We start from the raw sequence: 18,839 nt of genomic DNA, 5'->3' as shown, positions 1-18,839 counted from the left end.
CTCAAATCTCGGGCGTCTTTCCAAATCTCCCTCTGCCCTGCAAATGTGACTGTCTTCTCCCCTCAATGTGTCGCAACCACTACCCCCCTTCTTCGTGATCCCCTTGTCTTTGAAGACCGAGGTATGCATCACGCCTAATCCCATCGCTTTTCTCCGACCGCCTCGTCATCGTCACGTCTCGAAGCAAAAGCCCCTTCCACCCACCCCAAGAATATTCTCTTTCCCGCTTCTTCTCCGCTTGGCCGCTGCCTCTCTCTGCTTTGGCTGGCTGTGATCAACGTAAACCCACAACTCCTGCCTCCCCTTGCCAATCCGTTGCAGCCCGACTTCTCCACGCTTAGAAACCTCGTTCGTGTGACGGACGGCACTCCTCCGCAGTATGTCGACACCGTCCACGGCCACCGCGACCCATCCCTCTCACCAGCGCTACGGTTACCCTCACTCCTCTTATCAAACGACCTCGACGTACCCAGCTCCTGCCACGACCACCGCAGGGGCTCGTCTCGCCAATTCTTACACTTACTCCGTCCCCTCACCTACAACCTCCACCACCCTACCTTACAGCCAGTCGTCCCGCGTCGCGCCGACCACATCTACGCCATCAGGCATGGTCTCTCATCAGAGTGGCTCAAGTGCGGCTCCTTCACAAAATGGCCGGAAAAAACAGCCCGACTGGGGCGAATTCTACAAAAATGGGATTCCTAAGGAGGTCATCGTGATCGATGATAGTCCAGCTCCAGAGTCATCAAACGCCGCCCCTGTGCCTCCGCCTCATGCTACGACCGCGGGCCAGCCTCCCGTGACCCAGCCGGCTAACAAGAAGCGACGTACTGGAATCGAGACCGCCTATGATTTAGGCTACTACGACCGACCGTCCTTCTCTATCAACCCGCAGCGCTACGGAGAAAACTCTTCGCACTCTCTGTCCACCGATCGAACCACATCGCTGCACACCACTGCACCGACGTCGCTCGGTTCTCAAGGTAGTGCGGGTGTTAGCAATACGGCGGTATATGAAGATCCCTCTGTCGGTCAAAAGCGGAAACGAACCACTCGGAAATCCGCTCGCGATGAGCAGAAGCGCCGCGATTTGGAGACTGGGGGCGATGCCTTCCTCAGCTACGTCCCACCGCCACATCCCATAATCAAGGCCAAGGATGTCCCTGTGCCAGTGATACGTGACGTGAGCTTTCCCTCTTCTTATCATTGCCTTTCTCCATGAACCCACCTCTTCCCCCTCCAATAATGGACAACCATCTAACACACCATCTCACAGATGGCTGGCCCTCGCCATGAGAAATTCGACGACGACGACGGTCATTACTTGGTGACCCCGGACACCCCTCTGACAGACCGATGTAAGCAAACCCGCTGTCATCGATCTCGATCGTGACAATCACTGATCCATTCCATTTTTTTCTAGACTCTATCATCAAACTCTTGGGCCAGGGTACATTCGGCAAAGTAGTGGAAGCTTATGACAAACAACGAAAGTCCCGCTGCGCCGTGAAAATCATCCGCTCCATCCCCAAGTACAGAGATGCGTCTCGCATCGAGCTCCGAGTCTTATCGACTCTGGCCTCAAACGATAAGAGCAATCGGAACAAGTGCATTCATCTTCGAGACTGCTTTGATTTTCGAAACCACATTTGCATTGTCACCGATCTGCTGGGTCAAAGTGTGTTCGATTTCTTGAAAGGGAACGGGTTTGTTCCCTTTCCGAGCAGTCAGATCCAGCACTTTGCGCGCCAGCTTTTTACAAGCGTTGCCTGTAAGCTCGCCTCTTGCGATCCCGCTCTCTTCTGACTGGATTTCCACTAACAATTGCCAGTCCTCCACGACCTCAACCTTATCCACACCGACCTTAAGCCCGAGAACATTCTCCTTGTGAGCAATGCATACCAGACCTTCACCTACAACCGAACCATTCCGTCTTCGTCACATGCCAACCCCCGAAACGCTCGTCAGCGGCGGGTCCTCCTCGACAGCGAAATTCGACTGATTGATTTTGGCTCGGCCACCTTCGATGACGAATATCACTCATCGGTGGTTTCAACGAGACACTATCGAGCCCCAGAGATCATTCTGAATTTAGGATGGAGTTTCCCTTGTGATATCTGGAGTATTGGATGTATTCTGGTTGAGTTCTTCACTGGTGATGCGCTATTCCAGACCCACGATAACCTAGAACATCTGGCGATGATGGAAGCGGTAATTGGACACAAACTTGACCAAAGGATTGTCAAGCAAGTTACGCAAGGCCGTACTGGCAACCACAACTCGGCGTCAAAGTATGTACCCCACGACGAGCAAGCCTTGTTTGCGTATCGGATTCTGACATGAATTTTCCAGGTACTTTGTGCGGAACAAGCTTGATTACCCCAACAACGAAACCACCCGGGCATCTCGGAAGTACGTTCGTGCCATGAAAGAGATCAACGTATGTTCACCTCCCGAATGCCTCCACTCTTCTGCGTGGCCACTTGCTTACTTTATGTCTTTTGCAGGAGTTTATTCCAACCAACTCAAACTTCAATCGTCAATTTCTTGACCTTCTACGACAAATATTCGTTTACGACCCGAAACAACGCATCACGGCCAAAGAAGCCTTGAAGCACCCCTGGTTCAAGGAGAGCCTGATTGACGACGGCACTGAAGCATACCGTATTGGCATGGGCTTGCATCGCCAGGGTCGCTAGTCTTACATCGCCTCTGAGCTCTCTCCATGCTTCATGGCTTTCACAGCAGCATTCTGCAATTTCTAATCGGTATCCCAGGAGGTATCCGTATCGATAATCGGTTCTCAAGGTCATATACCTCGAGGTATTTCTAATGAATGGGCAAGGACGTGCGGGGTTCACTGGGCGAAATGACGATTACGATGTTCCTGTTCTTCTCTTATTTTATCCTTATATTTCCCTGCGATGGCTTGTGTCTTGTGGGATTCTGGGACTCCTTGCAACTCTACAGAGCAGGAAATCTCGCCACGCATTTTTTCTTTTTTTAAATTCTTTCCTCTCCCCCCCTAACCTGCCCGGGGGGGGGGCTTAGCATTTGCACGAACCTTTGCAATCGCGATTTCTCATTGTCCTATTTATCTACCTGCCATTCGTTCCAGTGCGGGCTATATGTTTACAGGCTCTTACGATCTCGTGTTCTTTTATTACTATCGGTTTTTTTTTTTCGCCTGAATATCCATGGTGTGGGGTTTGGAGGTTTGATTCTTAGGCTGCTTTTCTTATACCATTTCTGTTTTCCCAGGAGTTCGTATGGAGCGCAGTGTACATAGGCATTGATCCAGTCGAATTTGACTTGATCGATCCTTTGATTTTATGACACGTAGTATTTTAGCAGCATCAGTGGAAAGGCAACTTTATTGGCTGTCATTCGGTATTCGTCAAGGAAAGTTATCGTATGGCTCAACCGAAGTCCAGCGGGTCCATTTCAGGGCATAGACTCGAGAATGGCCATGTGTTGCGCGGGCGGACGTGGGAGTTTTCTGAAGATACCGAAATAACAAACTTGGAGCCTTAATTAAGGGATTCGTAGAATTAAGCCTTCACTTGAAACTCGAGATCGCCATCGTTGGAATATTATAAAGCCCTAAATAGCCTTAACTCCGTTCTACCACCCGGGCTCTCCGGGAATTGCAACGCTAAATCGGAGATTTCCTCACTACTATGAGGTGTGAAAGCTCTTCAAAGATTCCTCAATTTATTAACATAGATACACTTGATGAATCATATTTAAGATTTCACAATACATAGAATCACTATCCATCTAACCATGTAGTTAGATTATCCAGTATTATCAAATATCGATGTAAAGGACAAGGAACTGAGAACCCTAATACGGAGCCATATACTATAGATTATAGATCACGTAGGCCAAGTTCAATGTATGCACATGTGCTTGCTCATGCTCATCTACATGATCTAAATGCGAGAGAAAGTGACACGAGATCCAAACGCATGGTCCAAGTTACATCCCACGGTTGAATTCCACCAGTCCACTTTGGCCACCACGCCCATGGAACTCCTCTTCCAGGCTGCTGGCACTGATGGCCTGGCGCTGGGGGGAAAGCCGCAAGCGCAAGAGGCAGGGCAAAGAGCGAGGTTGTGAGAATCAACCCCAAGTTCACGGGGAGAACCATACGGGGGTTGGCCCGAAGCCACTTCGTCTTTTCTAACCGAACGAGGATCAAGGGTGGAATAACCATGATCGGCGTGGCATTGAGCACACGACTGACGGCAGTCTCACCAACCGCCAAGGTAGCGGCCTTTTTACTCTTGCCAGGCTCTCGGGAGGCCCGTCGCGCTTGGCGCGCTCTTCCTCGGACAGAACGGGGTAGACGTCGATGCCGCGGCGGATCTCCTCGCCACGCATGAGGAAGACATTGAGGGCACTTGCACTGGCGACAGCGGCGAATGGGACAAGACGAGAAAGGACCAGGCGGGTGTTGGGGGAGATGCCCTTCAGACGAGGCACGAGAGCGTTGAGACCAAGAGCTGTGGAGCAAGAAGCTGTGACAGCCATCAAGTAGGACTTGGCGATCTGGGAGGTGGACAATGGGGTCGATTTATTGGAATTGGCATTGTTGATAGCGACGTTCACAGACTGGTTGCCAATTTGCCAGAGAAGAGTGCCCGTAGTCTAACGGATCACTAATTAGCCCCAACTCCGCATCTGACATGTGCCGTTGACCCTTATCTGTGTTGCGCATGTGGGAACATACCTGGAGACCCGGGGTCAGCATGCCCGCAGTAACAACCAAGTTTGTGAGGACATAGCATGACATGCGGAAGGGGAGGAAGACAGTCTCGCCCGTATCTTATAGCGCAACAACGTCAGCAGGGCGTCTCAATTGGCGCGACAATCGTAATTCGATCAAGATATTGGTCCGTACCTGGATGGAGCGTCGAATCGACCACTTTCTTTGCCTTCCATAGCTCTGGGGTCATAGAGGGTATCTTGTTCTGTTTGTACAAGGTGATAAGGTCCTTAGCCTGCTGCAATTTGGCGGACGAGGTCAGAATCATCCTAGGTTCAGGTTAGCTATGCCTTCAATTGGTGGTTCGACAGGGTTTACCGAGGGTCGGAGATGTCTGCAGCGTGGCGAACGCGGCCCCAGTAAGTTCCCAAGTCATACTGAGACACCGGCAGGTCCCGGTTACCGGGGAGCGAGGCGGACATGAAGGACGTGGAGAGCGACGACTCCAATTTTTTTTTTGCGGAGAGCGTCGTTCTTCAATGATAGTCAGGGCGGTGAGTGCGATAAAGTGCGACCAATCAGAAGCCGAGGCACCCAGGAACAATCGCCGAGATCGGGTGGGCCCCCCGATCTATGGAGACTTGCAGCTTCTGGAGAAATATGATCATCGGTCCTAGCATGTCGTCGACTTCTAGTTCGATGTGGACGGGGATGCGACTGGGCTTTGATCCGCCTCGAAATGGATGGACATTGTCTTTCCAAGGGCGTTTACGAGGCAAAAGCCTGGGGAATCATCGAGCGGAACAGATCTGAGGGGCACGGAACATGGGGACTCTGGATTATATGACTTGGGATTTTCTATTGTAGGCGGGCTATATGTATGAAAGAAGAAAAGTGTGGACAATAGTACACAGGTATCATCATGGAAGAGGGCAAGAAAAGCGCATAAAGAGACAGACCGACGGGAGACATCCCGAGTTAATGCAAGGAAGGGATGCGGGAGGGATTCGACACGGAGGGAAAAGAAAATGGGTCATCAGTTAACATCAGCCATGTGCAAAGATAGCTCATGTTCTATCGAAAACGAAAGGACTTATGCGCAAGTGGTGATGGAGGACCCCCGGGCGCATAGCCCGACCGGGGCCGATTTTGGCGTGACGGCGTGTGGTCGCAAAACATACACACGTAGAATGACGGAAGGTTCGCACGCTCCAGCCCTACACATTTCGTGTGGAGCCAATGGGTACACGATTCACTGCAGGGTGGGTTGGCATGCGAACGGCAAATAGAAACAGAGCCCTGCCAGAGGGAGAAAGATCTGGACTTACCATTGGATCATCAGATGACCACCGTTGTCCATAGAATTACAGATACAACGGGTTCCAGTACTCGGATTGCTGAAGTTATTGTGGCGCTCGCTATGTGGAGTAGCCAGATCAGGGTCGGTCACAGTCGTGGGGGAGGTATTTGAATGATGCGACGGGATATCGAAGTCACTGTGCATCCTAGGGGGAGAAGATCGAAGGTGAGCGAAGGTGGCCGATCGCGACAGTCCCCCGCCATAAGCGCCGGTGGAGGCCCAGTTTCCTTGGCTTCGTCGGCCCTTGATAACCTGAAGAAGAGCATGCTGTGCGTCCCCGCTGTCATCATCATCCCCCGGCAACGACTGAGAGGCCACACTGCCCCTTGTGTAAGATGCGTCCGAGGGAAGGAAAGATGAATGCCGCTTAGGTGTTCGTTTCACAGCTTCAGGGGATCCGCGATATGTAGACCGGTTACCAACCCCCCGCGATGAGCCTGCCCAAGGAGACACACGCCCCGAGTGAGAAGAGCTGACGGAGGTATACGACCCTTTTGAAGGGGGCCTCGACCCCGAGTCGCTGCCAGAGAAAGGCGGACGATCATCAAACAAGGCAAAAGAAGACCGAGACCGCGGAAGAACCGGATATTCTGAGTACTCCGCAGGATCTGCTTCGCTTTCTGTCGCGGATCCATCGAGATCCATGCCCGTGAGAGGATCAGTCAAGCCCGTGTGGCCCTCCTCCAGTGGCTGCATTTCAGCCTTTGCTCGGCCATCTCGCCCAATGCGAAGAATCACCGATTGGGTTCGCCTGGGAAGGTTGGTGGCGATCGAATGAGCTCGCCCTAGTGGAGTTGGCCGCATCGTCTTCGCCGGCGATGCTCGACCCTTGGAGGGACTTTTGCGAATACCACTGGTAGATGCCATCCCTCCACTGGACTGGCTGAGGGGACGATTCGAGTGACTGGTACTTGCGGTATAAGTAACGCTACGAGTAAGGCCCGGTCTTAACCCTCGCGGGGTGAGGTCCTCTTCGTCCTCTTCCGATAAACTAGAAAAGGAGCCGGGGCCTTGAGCCCGTCGAAGCTCCTCCCGTTTAGAGCTCCTCCGTCTGGTGATGATACGGTTGTCGTATTCCACGGAGGGACGTTCTTTCCGGGGATAGCTGAGAGCCACCAAAGCGACGTGCTGGGGAGCTCAGAAATAGGGCTGGGTCTTCTGCTTTGGCCACTGAGACCCGCGGAGAAGTAGAAAAGGGGGCCGGGAATAAAGCTGCATCAGTAGGCAACGCTGGGGTCAGTCCGAACCCATTGCTGAATTCGGGCAGGTCCATGGAACCATCGATCGTAGGGAGTTGCGGGAACTGGGCGTTGAGGGAGGCATCAGGGGCCGGCTTGGGTGGGTGGAAGGCATGTGTACTGGGGAGAGGAGGATCATTGTGGGCTTGATCTGGCTCTTGGTCCCAGAAGAGCCGTTGCTGGGGAAAGATAGGAGATCCGGTTGGATCCAAAGAGGCCAGTTGGAACAGATCCGGGGAGGACTGGAGATTGGCGAACATCCTCGGCGAAGCACCCAAAAGCCGACTCGGAGTCTCCAAGTGCTCCGCTCTCGCCACACTGCTGGGCGGCTCAAAGTCTGGGATCTTGCGTCTTGATGCACTGGTCGGCGGCGGCGTCTGCATGGAGGCAGCCGACTTGGCTGAGCCCACCCGTTCGAGCGCCCTCATCATTGCACCCCGACGGCTTCGTAGGCCGAATGCGCCTCACCGTATCCGTCTGCTCATACGATCTGCCATGGCTAGTCGGCTCCAGCCGCGCGTCCAAGGAATCTTTCCTGAGCGGATTCGACGGTGTTCCGAGACCGAACTTTTGCGGAGAACGAAGGAACTCGGGGCTGGAGGCATACGGGTCGGCGGTATCCCAGGTGACTCGGGGGTCGAAGAAGCTCGACTCCAATTTCGGGGTGGTAAAGGAGTCCAAGGCAGAGGTAGTGGGGGTCCTCGTCGGGGTTTGAGGCTCATTGGGATAGTTGAAGCTGAACATGGCCGGGTGGATTAGCATGTTGGACGCATCAGGGTAGCGTCTGACAGAACAAGTCCACCGGGAGAACACAGGAGAACCGTAATAGCAAAATGCTAGACCCCGCACGAGCAAAGGGAGGGAAGGGGAGCATACCTGTGGACAGGGTGATCCCAACTCATGTCAGCAAAGTTCAGGGCCCGGCAACCATTGACGGTCCAGCTGCCAGGCAACCTTAAGTGGAAGACAAAGAATGCTCGACAGGGGAGAGAGCCAGCAGATTCAAAACTGGCGCAGTTGGGACTTTGGAGAAGAAGCCACGACCCTTGATTCTCTCCCTTTTAGATCATCGCCAGGCCAAGCCCGGGGAGGAACGAATGGTCTGATTTGAGCACTACTTTCCGTAGTTTTTGTAATAAAGTGGTGAAAGATTACTTCCGTCTCAGATGAGCCTAACGTAGATCCTCTCGCTTTCGAGTTTGCGGCCTGATCCCCTAAGAATGCGAGCTCTGGAGATCCAAAAAAGCTGGGAGGGGGAGAAGTGTTTTTCTTTTGCTCTGTTAGTCCTTTTTGCCGTGGGGACTTTTGGAATTAAGCCGTACGGAATAGGAATTAATTAAATAATTGTTTCCTGGTTTTTTTTTTTTTCTTCTACGCAGTAAATTTTCTAAACCGAGCCTCCACCGATCCACCCCAGGCTCCCGATACGGGAAATCGGCCTGCACCGTTAATCCCCAATGCGACTCTGGAGATAGACGTGGGCGGTTAGAGTCTACTTGGGGGATTTGAAGGCCAGCTTGCCCTGGTGAGGATTGTTGTAACTATTGGGATCCACAGTCGGTACTAGTGCCATCCTGGTCAGCTCCTCCCGTGGAGAGTCGGTCTTTTGTAGAATTGTGGAATTGTAGAACTGTAGAACTGTAGAATTGCCACTTGAACTACTCGCCATAACACCCTTACGGAGCATAATCGCTGGAGAATGCCTATCGCATGCAACGTCAATTATCCTCCCGAGGTCCGACCGGCAACTGCACAAGGAGGGGTTTGAGAAGGAAGGGGAAGGGGAAGCATCAAGGAGTCCCCGGAGCAAAGCCTCTCCTTGGGCAATGGCTGCCGATCTAGAGCCCTGCTTGGGGTTCCAAGCTCTGGAAGAGCCACTTGGAACCAATGACTGCGCTTTGTCCATTCGACCCAATCCTCAGGCGTGATCCAGTAGTTGGGACTAAGCCCCGGTTAGTGTCGAGAGCGGGCCAATCTCACGGATGACGACATGCGTCTATCCCCAAAGTTGAAGAGCCTCCATGGCCTTGAAAGTGTAGAGACCGCTCGATGCCACGAGAAACACAGTCCTTCTACAGAGTACCAGTCCATGTCTTGGATCTGCTGACAGGGAGAGAGATTCTGACGCTGGAAGATGGGGGAAATTAAGGCCAACCAATGAGACCTTCATCGGGCCTTTTGATTCGGTCTTCCCCGGCCAGTCAGCTTGTACCGCAGCACGCTATCTAGTAGGAGTACGACATAAGAGCTTATTCTCTGGGACTAGAGGCCTGTCCTGCGAGGGACACCACAAAGAATACTAACTGGATCCAGATACTCGCTTTCCAGCTGCTCTACCCAAGTGGGGTACCCCCGGAGACCTTCCAGCCAGCCCTGAAGGGGCCAAAGAAACACGTACCACAAAGGAACTGCCCATCTGAGCAAGCCGGCTTATTCCTTGCTAATTCCCCTGATCCGCCTTAACGTCCATGCTATTCGAGGACCACAATGCAGCTAATTCACGGCCCCTGACATACGAGCCTACCTGGGCGAAACAGGATCTGGACTTCCACTTCCCCTGCACTAGTGGCCTGTCGCTTCGTCCGCCCTTACTGCATCCGCAAGGCCGCGAATCCACTGTATCAACCGGATAGCCTATGATAGGCCAATTCCATCTTTGAAAACCGGCTGTGCCCCTCCACCCATCGGCGTACTCCAGATCCAACCCAGATCGATGATCCCAATTTCACATTTCCTGTTCGCAGATCGCGCCCGCCTAGCCTCCCTACAAGATGGTCTTGATTCGGTAAAGTTATGGGGCAGCAGGCAATTGACCACGTGTGATTCTAGCAAATTGCGATTCAAGGCTCGTCGGATTTTTCCTTTTCCTTCTTTTCTTTTAGAGATTGATATCTCGACCCGCTTACTGTAGCAAGAATTGTATCGGCCTGCGTGCCCCACCAGAGTTATCAAGTCCCAGGATGGCTCATTTGGAGCTGTGTTCTGGGCTCGTGGGATCTCCGATAACGTGAAGTTACAATCCATGCGACAATGGATATCTCTGACAGACGAAACGAACGCTTTCCAGTTGCGTTGGATTCGTCGCCTGTTCGCCGAAAGAAGGCTTATACGTTAAAGATCTTGCGGTGCAGCTTGGAGTCCGAGTCGTGCCTCGGCCTACCTTGGCACCCCGCTCTATCTGCCATGGTTTGTGGGCTCGTCGTCCCAATTCCATCTGGCTATCATGAAGCCCAAGACGTAAGACGGCCTAGAAAACAAAGCTCAGAGTACGGAGAACTCAAGCCTTGACGATTTCTGCCTCATATAATGGTACTAGCACGTAGTAGCAGACCGTTAAGCCTGCGACCTCACCTGAGTGCCTTAACATTCTAGAGATTGAGGCAGAATCTGGGGTAGGTGATTGCTCTGTGAACTTCAAATGATTCAAATCAAAAAAAGGAACAAAAATTGATTGAGTTTCTCGCTTTGTTTATCCCAGTGCTGTCTCAACCCTCTCCATTATTCTCCTATCAATCTCTCCATCATCCGATCCATTTTCTCTTCACTGTTCTCTCTCACATCTCCATCTTGCATCCTCTTTTTACCTCCTCTTTCGATTCAAGATGGCATCCCAAAAACCTCGCACTCGGAAGCAAGCGAGAAGGCGAGCAGCCAGGAGCACTCGACGCCGCAAACCAAAGCGAAAGAGCCTTCCCAAAACACATGATCCTCTGGAACAGGCTTGTATCTTCTATCACTTACCAATTCCATCACGCTAATTGTTGGACAGAACGTATTCCCCTCACATAAACTCCCAGACGGATATGTCTTCGTTCCAAAGGGAGATGTGTACATCACGCGTCACTGCAGACGCAAGACCAAAGAGTCGAACCAAGTGATATATTCCGTCTGGGTAAGTCCCCAATATTCCTTTTTCCTGAGGTCATTCACACTAACAGCGCAATAGGACCGAGAGGGCGCCCAAAGGATCGGCCTTCGGGTCCCCGCAGCCGTCCACTCTGAAGTGACCAGACTTGCAGGCTTGACGGCCAGGAAGCGCGCCCGCGCGGTCGAGGCTCGAGACGCCAGGTTCATCTCCCAGAGCCGGAAACTTCTCCAGACACACTTCCCGCTAATGCCCAACGATACAGTGAATGTGATTCTTGGCCATGCATTCCTGAAAGGATCCGGCCGAGTCGGACGAACCAGCACTTGCAGTGACAGGCACAAGGTCCATCTTGCAGTCGAAGCTCACATACGGCACCGACTCACCGCATACGATGCTCTGCTGGCATCTGGGACCCCCCCGCTGGCCTGCCCGTAGACTAGTGTTGCCGTTTGTGAATTCAATCAAGAAAGCCTGGGCAGGAACCAGCGAGGGCCCGACTGAGGCGCTACCGCTGCGCCCAGTCCCCGCGGTCGATACATGATTATCTGGACGACCGCACCGTAAATGGGCTGTGTTGAACATTTGTAAGAGTACTTGTAATCTAGGACAGGATTCCAGCAGGCTGGCCATAAATTCATGTTACCTGAGCTATGAAAATGACATCTTCTACGTCTTTGCTTTGCTTTCGTCTCCCCTCTCCCCCCCTCCCCCCGGGCTGCCTTTTTCTTTTTCTTATATTTCCATGTCCTTTTATCCTTACCCTCACTTCAAGAATTGCTTGCAACAACGTATCAGCCATTCTATGCCAGGTCCCTATCGGCCGTCAACTGCCGATTCAGACAGTCTAAGTAGAAGAACGACGGCCTTGATCGACGCGCTCGACTTTGAAATTGGAAGAAATCCAAGGCAGCCCGCGAAACCAGGGGAACTCCAGGTCCAACATGTCATGAATTTTGAGGAGACGGTTGTTGACCACGAAGTAGGCGTTGCGGCTGTCGATGTCGCTGGACTTGAGAGTCACTCGGAAACAAATGTTCCCTAGTGGGCGGTTATCGTTGATAGTGCTGGAGTCTGATGAGATAGACAGAACCTTCAGGATTATATCCCTCGCCTTCCGCAGCACCTCGACGTCAGTCATGTACGGAGTGTAACCTACCAAGTCGAACTCAAGGATGTGGAGGCAGTAAGGTTGACTCGTCTGAGCATTGCGGCACCGCGAATGATAACCACGGACGAGGATAGAGTCGTCGATTTCCTGATCAATATCCATTCTATCAACGACATCGCTCTGGCTCTCCGCAGCAGCTCCTCCAGGCCCGAATAGAGATTGCTCCAGTCCACCAGCCCCACGACGACGAGTCGGCTCGGTAGCGCGTCGAGCAGGCAATGGACCCTGGGTTGGTTCCGATGACGGAGAACCGCCGGAGGGGGGCCCATGGTAAACCATTGAGGAAAGAGTCGTTCTAGATAGCAACTTCAGCACGTCAGGATGATTGTTTATCTTTCTCAGGTTCTTGAATTCCCATTCAGGGTCTGAGTGCAAGTGCACATAAACAAGAGCTCGGTGACAGGCAAGTGAAAGCATAAAACGCAGGATGGAGAAGTCAGAGAGCGGGGAGGCTATGTGTCAGTAGCATACCAGTTGTTGACTCGATGGATTGGAAATTGATTGACGTTGGATCAAGCGATCTAGGCAGACTGGGGATGCTGGTTATGAGTTTGCACGAAGGTATAGTCAGGAGACATGAAATTTACCTGGAAGAAGGTAGTTCTACTTGGCTAGCGCGCGTAACAGAGACTGGGAGGAAGAAGAAGAAGAAGAAGAAGGAAGAGAAGGAGAAGGAGAAGGAGAAGAAGAAAAGAAAACGTCAGCCGTATGTTTTTACAAGTCTAGGGACACTGCGCAAAAAGCGGTCCCAAGTGGGAAATTGCTCCCAATTCTGCTCGTACGGATCTCAGTGTTTACAGTGCGACTTTTTCTATGAAAAGCAACTGCACTTTCAATGTGGTGGGGCAGCGTTTTTACAAAGTGCTCGCTCAGCAAGTCTATACAAGCTTGCAGGTGATGCCGCCCGCAAATCGCGCAGATCGCGCAGATCGTACTTAGCGCGCTTACACGATCACAGTGTCAGCTTCCATGGAACCCAATCCACGATGTTCCACCCTAATGCTTGGGGAAGTTAGAGCAATGTGGAGGCACTTCCTCCTCGTCGTAGGGTCGAGGTATCGCGCAAGACAGCTGTTCATCGCAGTCTTGATCTTTATCCTAATGTGTACGCTGTCATCCCTGAAGACAGGCCCCTCCACGGACAACGGACCCCGGTACCTACACCGTTCGCCTTTCCGTGAGCGTCCAAATCTAGACTACGAGCATCGTTTGTCTCGTGCTCTTCATGACATCGAGCATCGCGAACAGAGCTCCCACAAGAGCGAGGAGACCCCGGGCACCATTTGGCAGATTTTTCTGGGGCAAGAGCCTACGCGCGAGCTTCGGGGTGAAGACTCGCTCACCTTTGAAGAACGCAATTCCGATTGGGAATACAAGGTGAGGAATGATTTTGGGGATCTGGAGATGGTCATTTCTCGTGACGTCTCTACAGGCCCACATGACAGCTTGGCGTGCATGCTGACCCTTACTCCTTCATACCAGCTGATAACATCCGCATGGGCGGATGAGTTTATTACTTCCACTTTGTCCTCAATCCCTGGACTGGCAGACCTGTACTACTCCTATCCTCACCATGTGCTGCGTGCCGATCTGCTGCGATACCTCATCCTCTGGTACTATGGAGGCTATTATGCAGACATGGATGTTTTCCCTAAGCGCACCATCAGAAAATGCCCATCGTTGCGAAACTCAGTCTTCAATATCAACCCACCAGACGTTTCTCTTGTCATAGGGATTGAAATAGATGAGCCCTTCGCTTCGCCCCAGAAGATGCGCGAGTGGCATTGGGTGCGAAGATATGGCTTCATCCAGTACAATATCTATGCGCCCCATCGATTCAGCCCGATCCTCCGCGAGATTATTGTGCGCGTACTTTCTCATACCCAGAGCCACATTGACAAGAGCAGCATTTTCAGAGGACCGCGATACGATGAGAAATCTACCCTGGAAATTACGGGCCCTGGCGTGTTTACTGATACTGTCCTGGATGTCTTGTCAGATACTCTTCCAGCTACCCATCGTCTTGTTTTAGCATCTGTGAATGCCGACCGTGGACTAGGAGACCTAATCCCACCGGGATCTAGAGAGCCTGTCCCCCGAGTGACATGGGCTCCATTTCATCAGCTTCTCAACCCATTATGTGTGGATGCGTCCGAGGCCAAACCTGGATCGCACTTGGGTGGCTTGTGCGTCTTGCCCGTCAGCGCCTGGGGTAACGGTCAGAGGCACAGTGGTTCGGAGGGTTTCGGTAGTCAACGCGCTTGCATAAACCATCGTTTTGGTGGAACTTGGAAGCCATGGAAGCAAAGCTGGAAAAAGTACCTGCTCGGATGAAAAGGGGATTGTTGTTCTCCAAAGACTGTTCTGCGCGTTAATTTCAGGTATTTGATTCTTATGGCATCTATCGGTAGACCATGCAACTAGCATTCATGGATGAGTTAACTCCGACAAATATATTCTATGACATGAAAGTAAAGTAACATCCGAGTTCGACACCCGCGCAACTCAAAGTCAACACTATCAATCTTGCCCAATGGGGAAGGTAGGGCTAACCCGCATTGGCGCTATTCCAAATTTGTGACCCAAAAGATTCCAGCTTCGCTCTCGCATCCTGTCAACCCAGCTACAATGGAGCGACCAGAAGTGCTAGAGTCTCCGCGAAAGCGACAGAAGACAGAAGATGTCCCTGCGACTGAGATTGCAGCTGTCGCGCCCGCAACAGACGCGGACGAAGATGCTCAGGCTGCGAAAGAGCGAGAGGTCGGGATCACCGAGCTAGTGACTGCGAATCTTGAGGGATTTTCAGGAATATTGAAGAAAAGGCAAGCAAGGGCCCTGGTAAAAACAATGACCTTTTACTAACTTTCTTGGGTGAAGGTATACCGACTTCTTGGTCAACGAGATCACTCCCTCTGGCGAGGTTCTGCACCTCCGCAACCTCGAAGCGCCACATTCTCAAAAGACAGAAGCTCCCCCAAATGAATCCCAGCATGAGGGGGCCCAAGGTGAGGATAAAAAGGAGGCTACCAAGGATGGAGAAGTGGCGCCCGTTGAAATATCGGGAGAAGACAATGCTTTACTAGAGGAATTGTTTGGTGCTGATAATGCGCCGGCCATTGTCGAGCTCCACAAACGTGCCATGTCCACACCCAAAGCCAAGCCGAGTGAGCTCGGGAAGGTTTCGAATGTAGTGAAGGACCGCGATCAACGTATCAAGATTCATCAGTCTATCCGTCGAATCTTCAAGTCCCAGCTCGAATCGACCGCAGACGGCGATGGCAATCTGTCGATTACCGCAGCATCCAACCGTTTCAAGCGCAACCCTCAAGGGGGCCGTGGAGGTGGCGGCCGTGGCGGTGGTGGTCGCATTGATTGGAATGAGCTGGGCGGACAGTATCTACACTTCACGATTTACAAAGAGAACAAGGACACGATGGAGGTCACCTCATTCCTTGCGCGACAATTGAAAATGCAACCGAAAAGCTTCCAATTCGCTGGAACTAAAGATCGTCGGGGTGTCACCACGCAGCGGGCATGCGTTTTCCGAGTTCACGCCGACCGACTTGCAAAGTTAAATCCAACTCTCCGCAACGCTGCATTAGGAGATTTTGAGTACCGTAAGGAAGGCCTTGAGCTCGGCGATCTCTACGGGAACGAGTTTGTGATTACTCTCCGCGACTGCAAGTTTCCTGGTATGGATTTGCAGGACCCCCAAGGGACGCTTGCGAAAGCATCCGAGTTGGTTGGGTCTTCTCTGAAGAACCTCCACGAGCGTGGGTACTTCAACTACTTTGGCCTGCAGCGATTTGGAACATTCTCCACTCGAACCGATACCATTGGCGTCCAGATGTTGCAGGGCGATTTTGAAGGGGCATGTAATTCCATTTTAGACTTCAACCCGGACACTCTTGCCGCTGCTCAAGAAGGAGAGAACTCGACAGCCCTGATTGGCTCCGACGATAAGTCCAGAGCCGAAGCGATCAACATCTTCCGTACAACAGGCCGAGTCAACGAGGCGCTGGAGAAACTTCCTCGGAAGTTTTCCGCTGAAACCTCTATCATCCGTCATTTGGGCCGCGCTAAGCACGATTTCTTCGGCGCCTTGCAGTCCATCCCTCGGAACTTGCGGTTGATGTACGTCCATGCATATCAATCTCTCGTTTTCAACTATGCTGCGAGCGAGCGTTGGCGGTTGTACGGAGACAAAGTGGTCGAGGGCGATTTGGTCATTGTCCAGGAACACCGCGACAAAGAAGTCCGCAAACAGGAAGATGTCAAGCCAGTGGGTCCAGATACAGTTGACGAGGATGGTGAAATCGTGGTGGTACCTGAAGGTAGCAACAGCGCTACGGCGGCAGAAGATATGATCACGCGAGCCCGCGCATTGACGGCCGAGGAAGTTGCCAGCGGCCAGTATACCATCTTTGATGTTGTCCTCCCCATGGTTGGATTTGATGTCATCTATCCTCCGAACAAGATGACCGACTTTTTCCGCGACTTCATGGCCAGCGAGAAGGGTGGCGGCTTGGATCCGTTTAACATGCGACGAAAGCAGAAGGATATCAGTTTGACGGGCGGATATCGCAAAGTTTTCAGCCGAATGGGACCGGATTATTCTTTTGAGGTGAAGCTGTATTCCGAGGAGGACCAGCAATTTGTGCAGACCGATCTCGCAAAACTGAAGCAAGACAGCACTGCATCCAGTGTGCCTGACTCTTTCACTGGCGATAAACTGGCCGTTATACTCAAGTTTCAGCTGGGATCTAGTCAGTATGCTACTATGGCATTGCGAGAGCTTCTCAAGGGAAAGGTCAAAGAGTACAAGGCCGAGTTCAGTGCAGCCAGGTAGTCCAGTCATCTAGCCAGCATCGATCGAAGCGTTGAATTGAAAACCCTGTATATAACTAGCATACTAGTATCCAAGAAAATAGGCAACCAACGACTGCTCGCATGAGTACCAATTGTGTAGATTGAGATATCGGAGTGACCTTGAAATCTATCATCAGAATAAAGCCTGCCCAGGTGGCTCACTTTTCGTATATACAGTAGTGCTCTCTTTCCGCAGTCCGAGTCTCGTCTCTCATATAGAATATTAGAACCAAAGTAGAAAGTCACAGAGGGTTATGAAGCAACCCTTCAAGCGTTAGGCCTGTGGTCATGCAAAGTCTTGTGCAAAACAACCATTAATAATGACAACAGTAATAGAAAAAGACTGCAACAAGTAATATCCGGGGGGAATCAGTCCCAACACCACCAACGCCGATGCTGAAATGCAAATACAAACGGCCTGACTGTCATATTCATAAGTAAAATCGTTCCCGACCGCGACTCTCACCGGCGAGAGTTGCCCGGTGGATAGCCACGGAATCCATCATCATCATTATAAGCAGATATCGGAGACACGGCACCATCATCGGGGTTCTCATGTCCAAGTCCAGGCGAAACCAACGAGGCCGAATCCTCCGCGCTTTCCCCGCTGGGCTCTAAGCCTGAAAAAGATGCAGACCTGCTAATGGTGCCCATATCTTGCGCGCCCCTGCTGATTCGATGGTCCCTCGAGGAAGCAAATCCGAAGCCCAGCTGGACACCCCGGTCCCCGTGAGGAGAGAGGTCCTCGCTTAATGCGCCAAAGGTACTTTCGTTGTCGCCTCCGTCCGATATGTCTAACATCGGAAACCGAGGGGTGTTCCTTGCTGCGGGCTCAGGTGGAGGGTCCATGAGGTCGGAGGTGGAGAAATCGGGGATTTCGCGGGTGGGTTCATACGCAGGGGATGCGGTTCGGGGACCATGGCGCCGGCGACGTACGAAGAAGTACACGAATGCTACTAGGATGAGAGTGCCTATTATTGAGATTGGGAGTGCGATTGCCAGCTTCGTTCTTGTGGAGTCTCCGCTCGAGTGCCGAGTGGAAGTCGTAGTAGGGCTATTGGTTGCAGACGGAGAGGTTGTTGTCGCTGTTGTGCTACTAGCTGGAGATGACGTTGAGGAAACGGAGAATAATGAAGTCGAAGTGGACGTTGAGGCTGAAGTCGAAGTTGCTATCGATGTCGATGATTCCGATGTCAACAGATCTGACGAGATTCCGGAGATGAGTGTGCTCAATATGCTTCCAGAATTGGAGTCCGATGAGGCGTCCGCTGTTTGTGTCGGTGTGATCGTCACCGGTATATCATAAACGCCAGAGGAGTCGGTTTCCCAGGTCACGGTCGCTTGCATATTGGCTTGCGTTTCCTCATGTATCTGGCCATCGAAACCAGCGTGATTAGGATCGGCGTTTCTTGCAGCTGACCCTAACCCGGACATGACAGCAGTATAACTGACAGAGACTCCTGGGAGTCTACTGTCTTATGATATCCCAACAAATACAAAACAAAGAGCCCAACGAACGCAAAGGAACACGCAGGACCATGAGCGACAAACGCAGCCTCTAAGCCCCAATGTCTTAAGGAAGATGGTCTCGGGAAATTTCTTGTCCCCACCCCCTCTTTTTTGCT

General features: G+C 52.0%; 9 protein-coding genes across 9 annotated transcripts; 5 read left to right on the top strand and 4 right to left on the bottom strand.

Annotated features, from left to right (window-relative positions):
• Positions 1-379: 379 nt before the first annotated feature.
• Positions 380-2,699, top strand: N7468_007708 (putative protein kinase (Lkh1); the record flags this gene model as incomplete). Its single annotated transcript, XM_058477004.1, has 6 exons — positions 380-1,183; positions 1,277-1,358; positions 1,424-1,771; positions 1,832-2,291; positions 2,353-2,440; positions 2,508-2,699. The coding sequence occupies 6 exons, from the start codon at positions 380-382 to the stop codon at positions 2,697-2,699; spliced, it is 1,974 nt and encodes a 657-aa protein (XP_058329894.1).
• A 1,282-nt stretch (positions 2,700-3,981) lies between these two features.
• Positions 3,982-5,193, bottom strand: N7468_007707 (sideroflexin family transporter; the record flags this gene model as incomplete). The annotated part of the gene is made up of 5 exons (XM_058477003.1): positions 3,982-4,071; positions 4,288-4,653; positions 4,736-4,830; positions 4,907-5,040; positions 5,090-5,193. The coding sequence occupies 5 exons, from the start codon at positions 5,191-5,193 to the stop codon at positions 3,982-3,984; spliced, it is 789 nt and encodes a 262-aa protein (XP_058329893.1).
• An 842-nt stretch (positions 5,194-6,035) lies between these two features.
• N7468_007706 (PHD finger domain protein) lies at positions 6,036-8,071 on the bottom strand (the record flags this gene model as incomplete). The annotated part of the gene is made up of 3 exons (XM_058477002.1): positions 6,036-7,199; positions 7,249-7,686; positions 7,778-8,071. 3 exons carry the CDS (start codon positions 8,069-8,071, stop codon positions 6,036-6,038), a joined length of 1,896 nt encoding a protein of 631 aa, XP_058329892.1.
• Positions 8,072-10,911: 2,840 nt separating this feature from the next.
• On the top strand, positions 10,912-11,612 carry N7468_007705 (DUF2293 domain-containing protein; the record flags this gene model as incomplete). Its single annotated transcript, XM_058477001.1, has 3 exons — positions 10,912-11,032; positions 11,107-11,201; positions 11,256-11,612. The coding sequence occupies 3 exons, from the start codon at positions 10,912-10,914 to the stop codon at positions 11,610-11,612; spliced, it is 573 nt and encodes a 190-aa protein (XP_058329891.1).
• Positions 11,613-12,021: 409 nt separating this feature from the next.
• Positions 12,022-12,624, bottom strand: N7468_007704 (uncharacterized protein; the record flags this gene model as incomplete). Its single annotated transcript, XM_058477000.1, has 1 exon — positions 12,022-12,624. The coding sequence occupies one exon, from the start codon at positions 12,622-12,624 to the stop codon at positions 12,022-12,024; it is 603 nt and encodes a 200-aa protein (XP_058329890.1).
• Positions 12,625-13,446: 822 nt separating this feature from the next.
• N7468_007703 (uncharacterized protein) lies at positions 13,447-14,679 on the top strand (the record flags this gene model as incomplete). The annotated part of the gene is made up of 1 exon (XM_058476999.1): positions 13,447-14,679. The coding sequence occupies one exon, from the start codon at positions 13,447-13,449 to the stop codon at positions 14,677-14,679; it is 1,233 nt and encodes a 410-aa protein (XP_058329889.1).
• A 294-nt stretch (positions 14,680-14,973) lies between these two features.
• N7468_007702 (pseudouridine synthase PUS7) lies at positions 14,974-17,194 on the top strand (the record flags this gene model as incomplete). Its single annotated transcript, XM_058476998.1, has 2 exons — positions 14,974-15,183; positions 15,248-17,194. The coding sequence occupies 2 exons, from the start codon at positions 14,974-14,976 to the stop codon at positions 17,192-17,194; spliced, it is 2,157 nt and encodes a 718-aa protein (XP_058329888.1).
• A 482-nt stretch (positions 17,195-17,676) lies between these two features.
• N7468_007701 (uncharacterized protein) lies at positions 17,677-18,063 on the bottom strand (the record flags this gene model as incomplete). The annotated part of the gene is made up of 1 exon (XM_058476997.1): positions 17,677-18,063. The coding sequence occupies one exon, from the start codon at positions 18,061-18,063 to the stop codon at positions 17,677-17,679; it is 387 nt and encodes a 128-aa protein (XP_058329887.1).
• Positions 18,064-18,175: 112 nt separating this feature from the next.
• On the top strand, positions 18,176-18,520 carry N7468_007700 (uncharacterized protein; the record flags this gene model as incomplete). The annotated part of the gene is made up of 1 exon (XM_058476996.1): positions 18,176-18,520. One exon carries the CDS (start codon positions 18,176-18,178, stop codon positions 18,518-18,520), a length of 345 nt encoding a protein of 114 aa, XP_058329886.1.
• Between the last annotated feature and the right edge of the window lie 319 nt (positions 18,521-18,839).

This window comes from Penicillium chermesinum (genome assembly GCF_028974085.1).
Source record: "Penicillium chermesinum strain IBT 19713 chromosome Unknown utg000005l:1.0-4115287.0:1.0-4118363.0, whole genome shotgun sequence".
Classification (NCBI taxonomy): Eukaryota; Fungi; Ascomycota; class Eurotiomycetes; order Eurotiales; family Aspergillaceae; genus Penicillium; species Penicillium chermesinum.
Note: the sequence above shows the minus strand (reverse complement) of the source record. Positions and strands in the feature narration are given on the sequence as shown.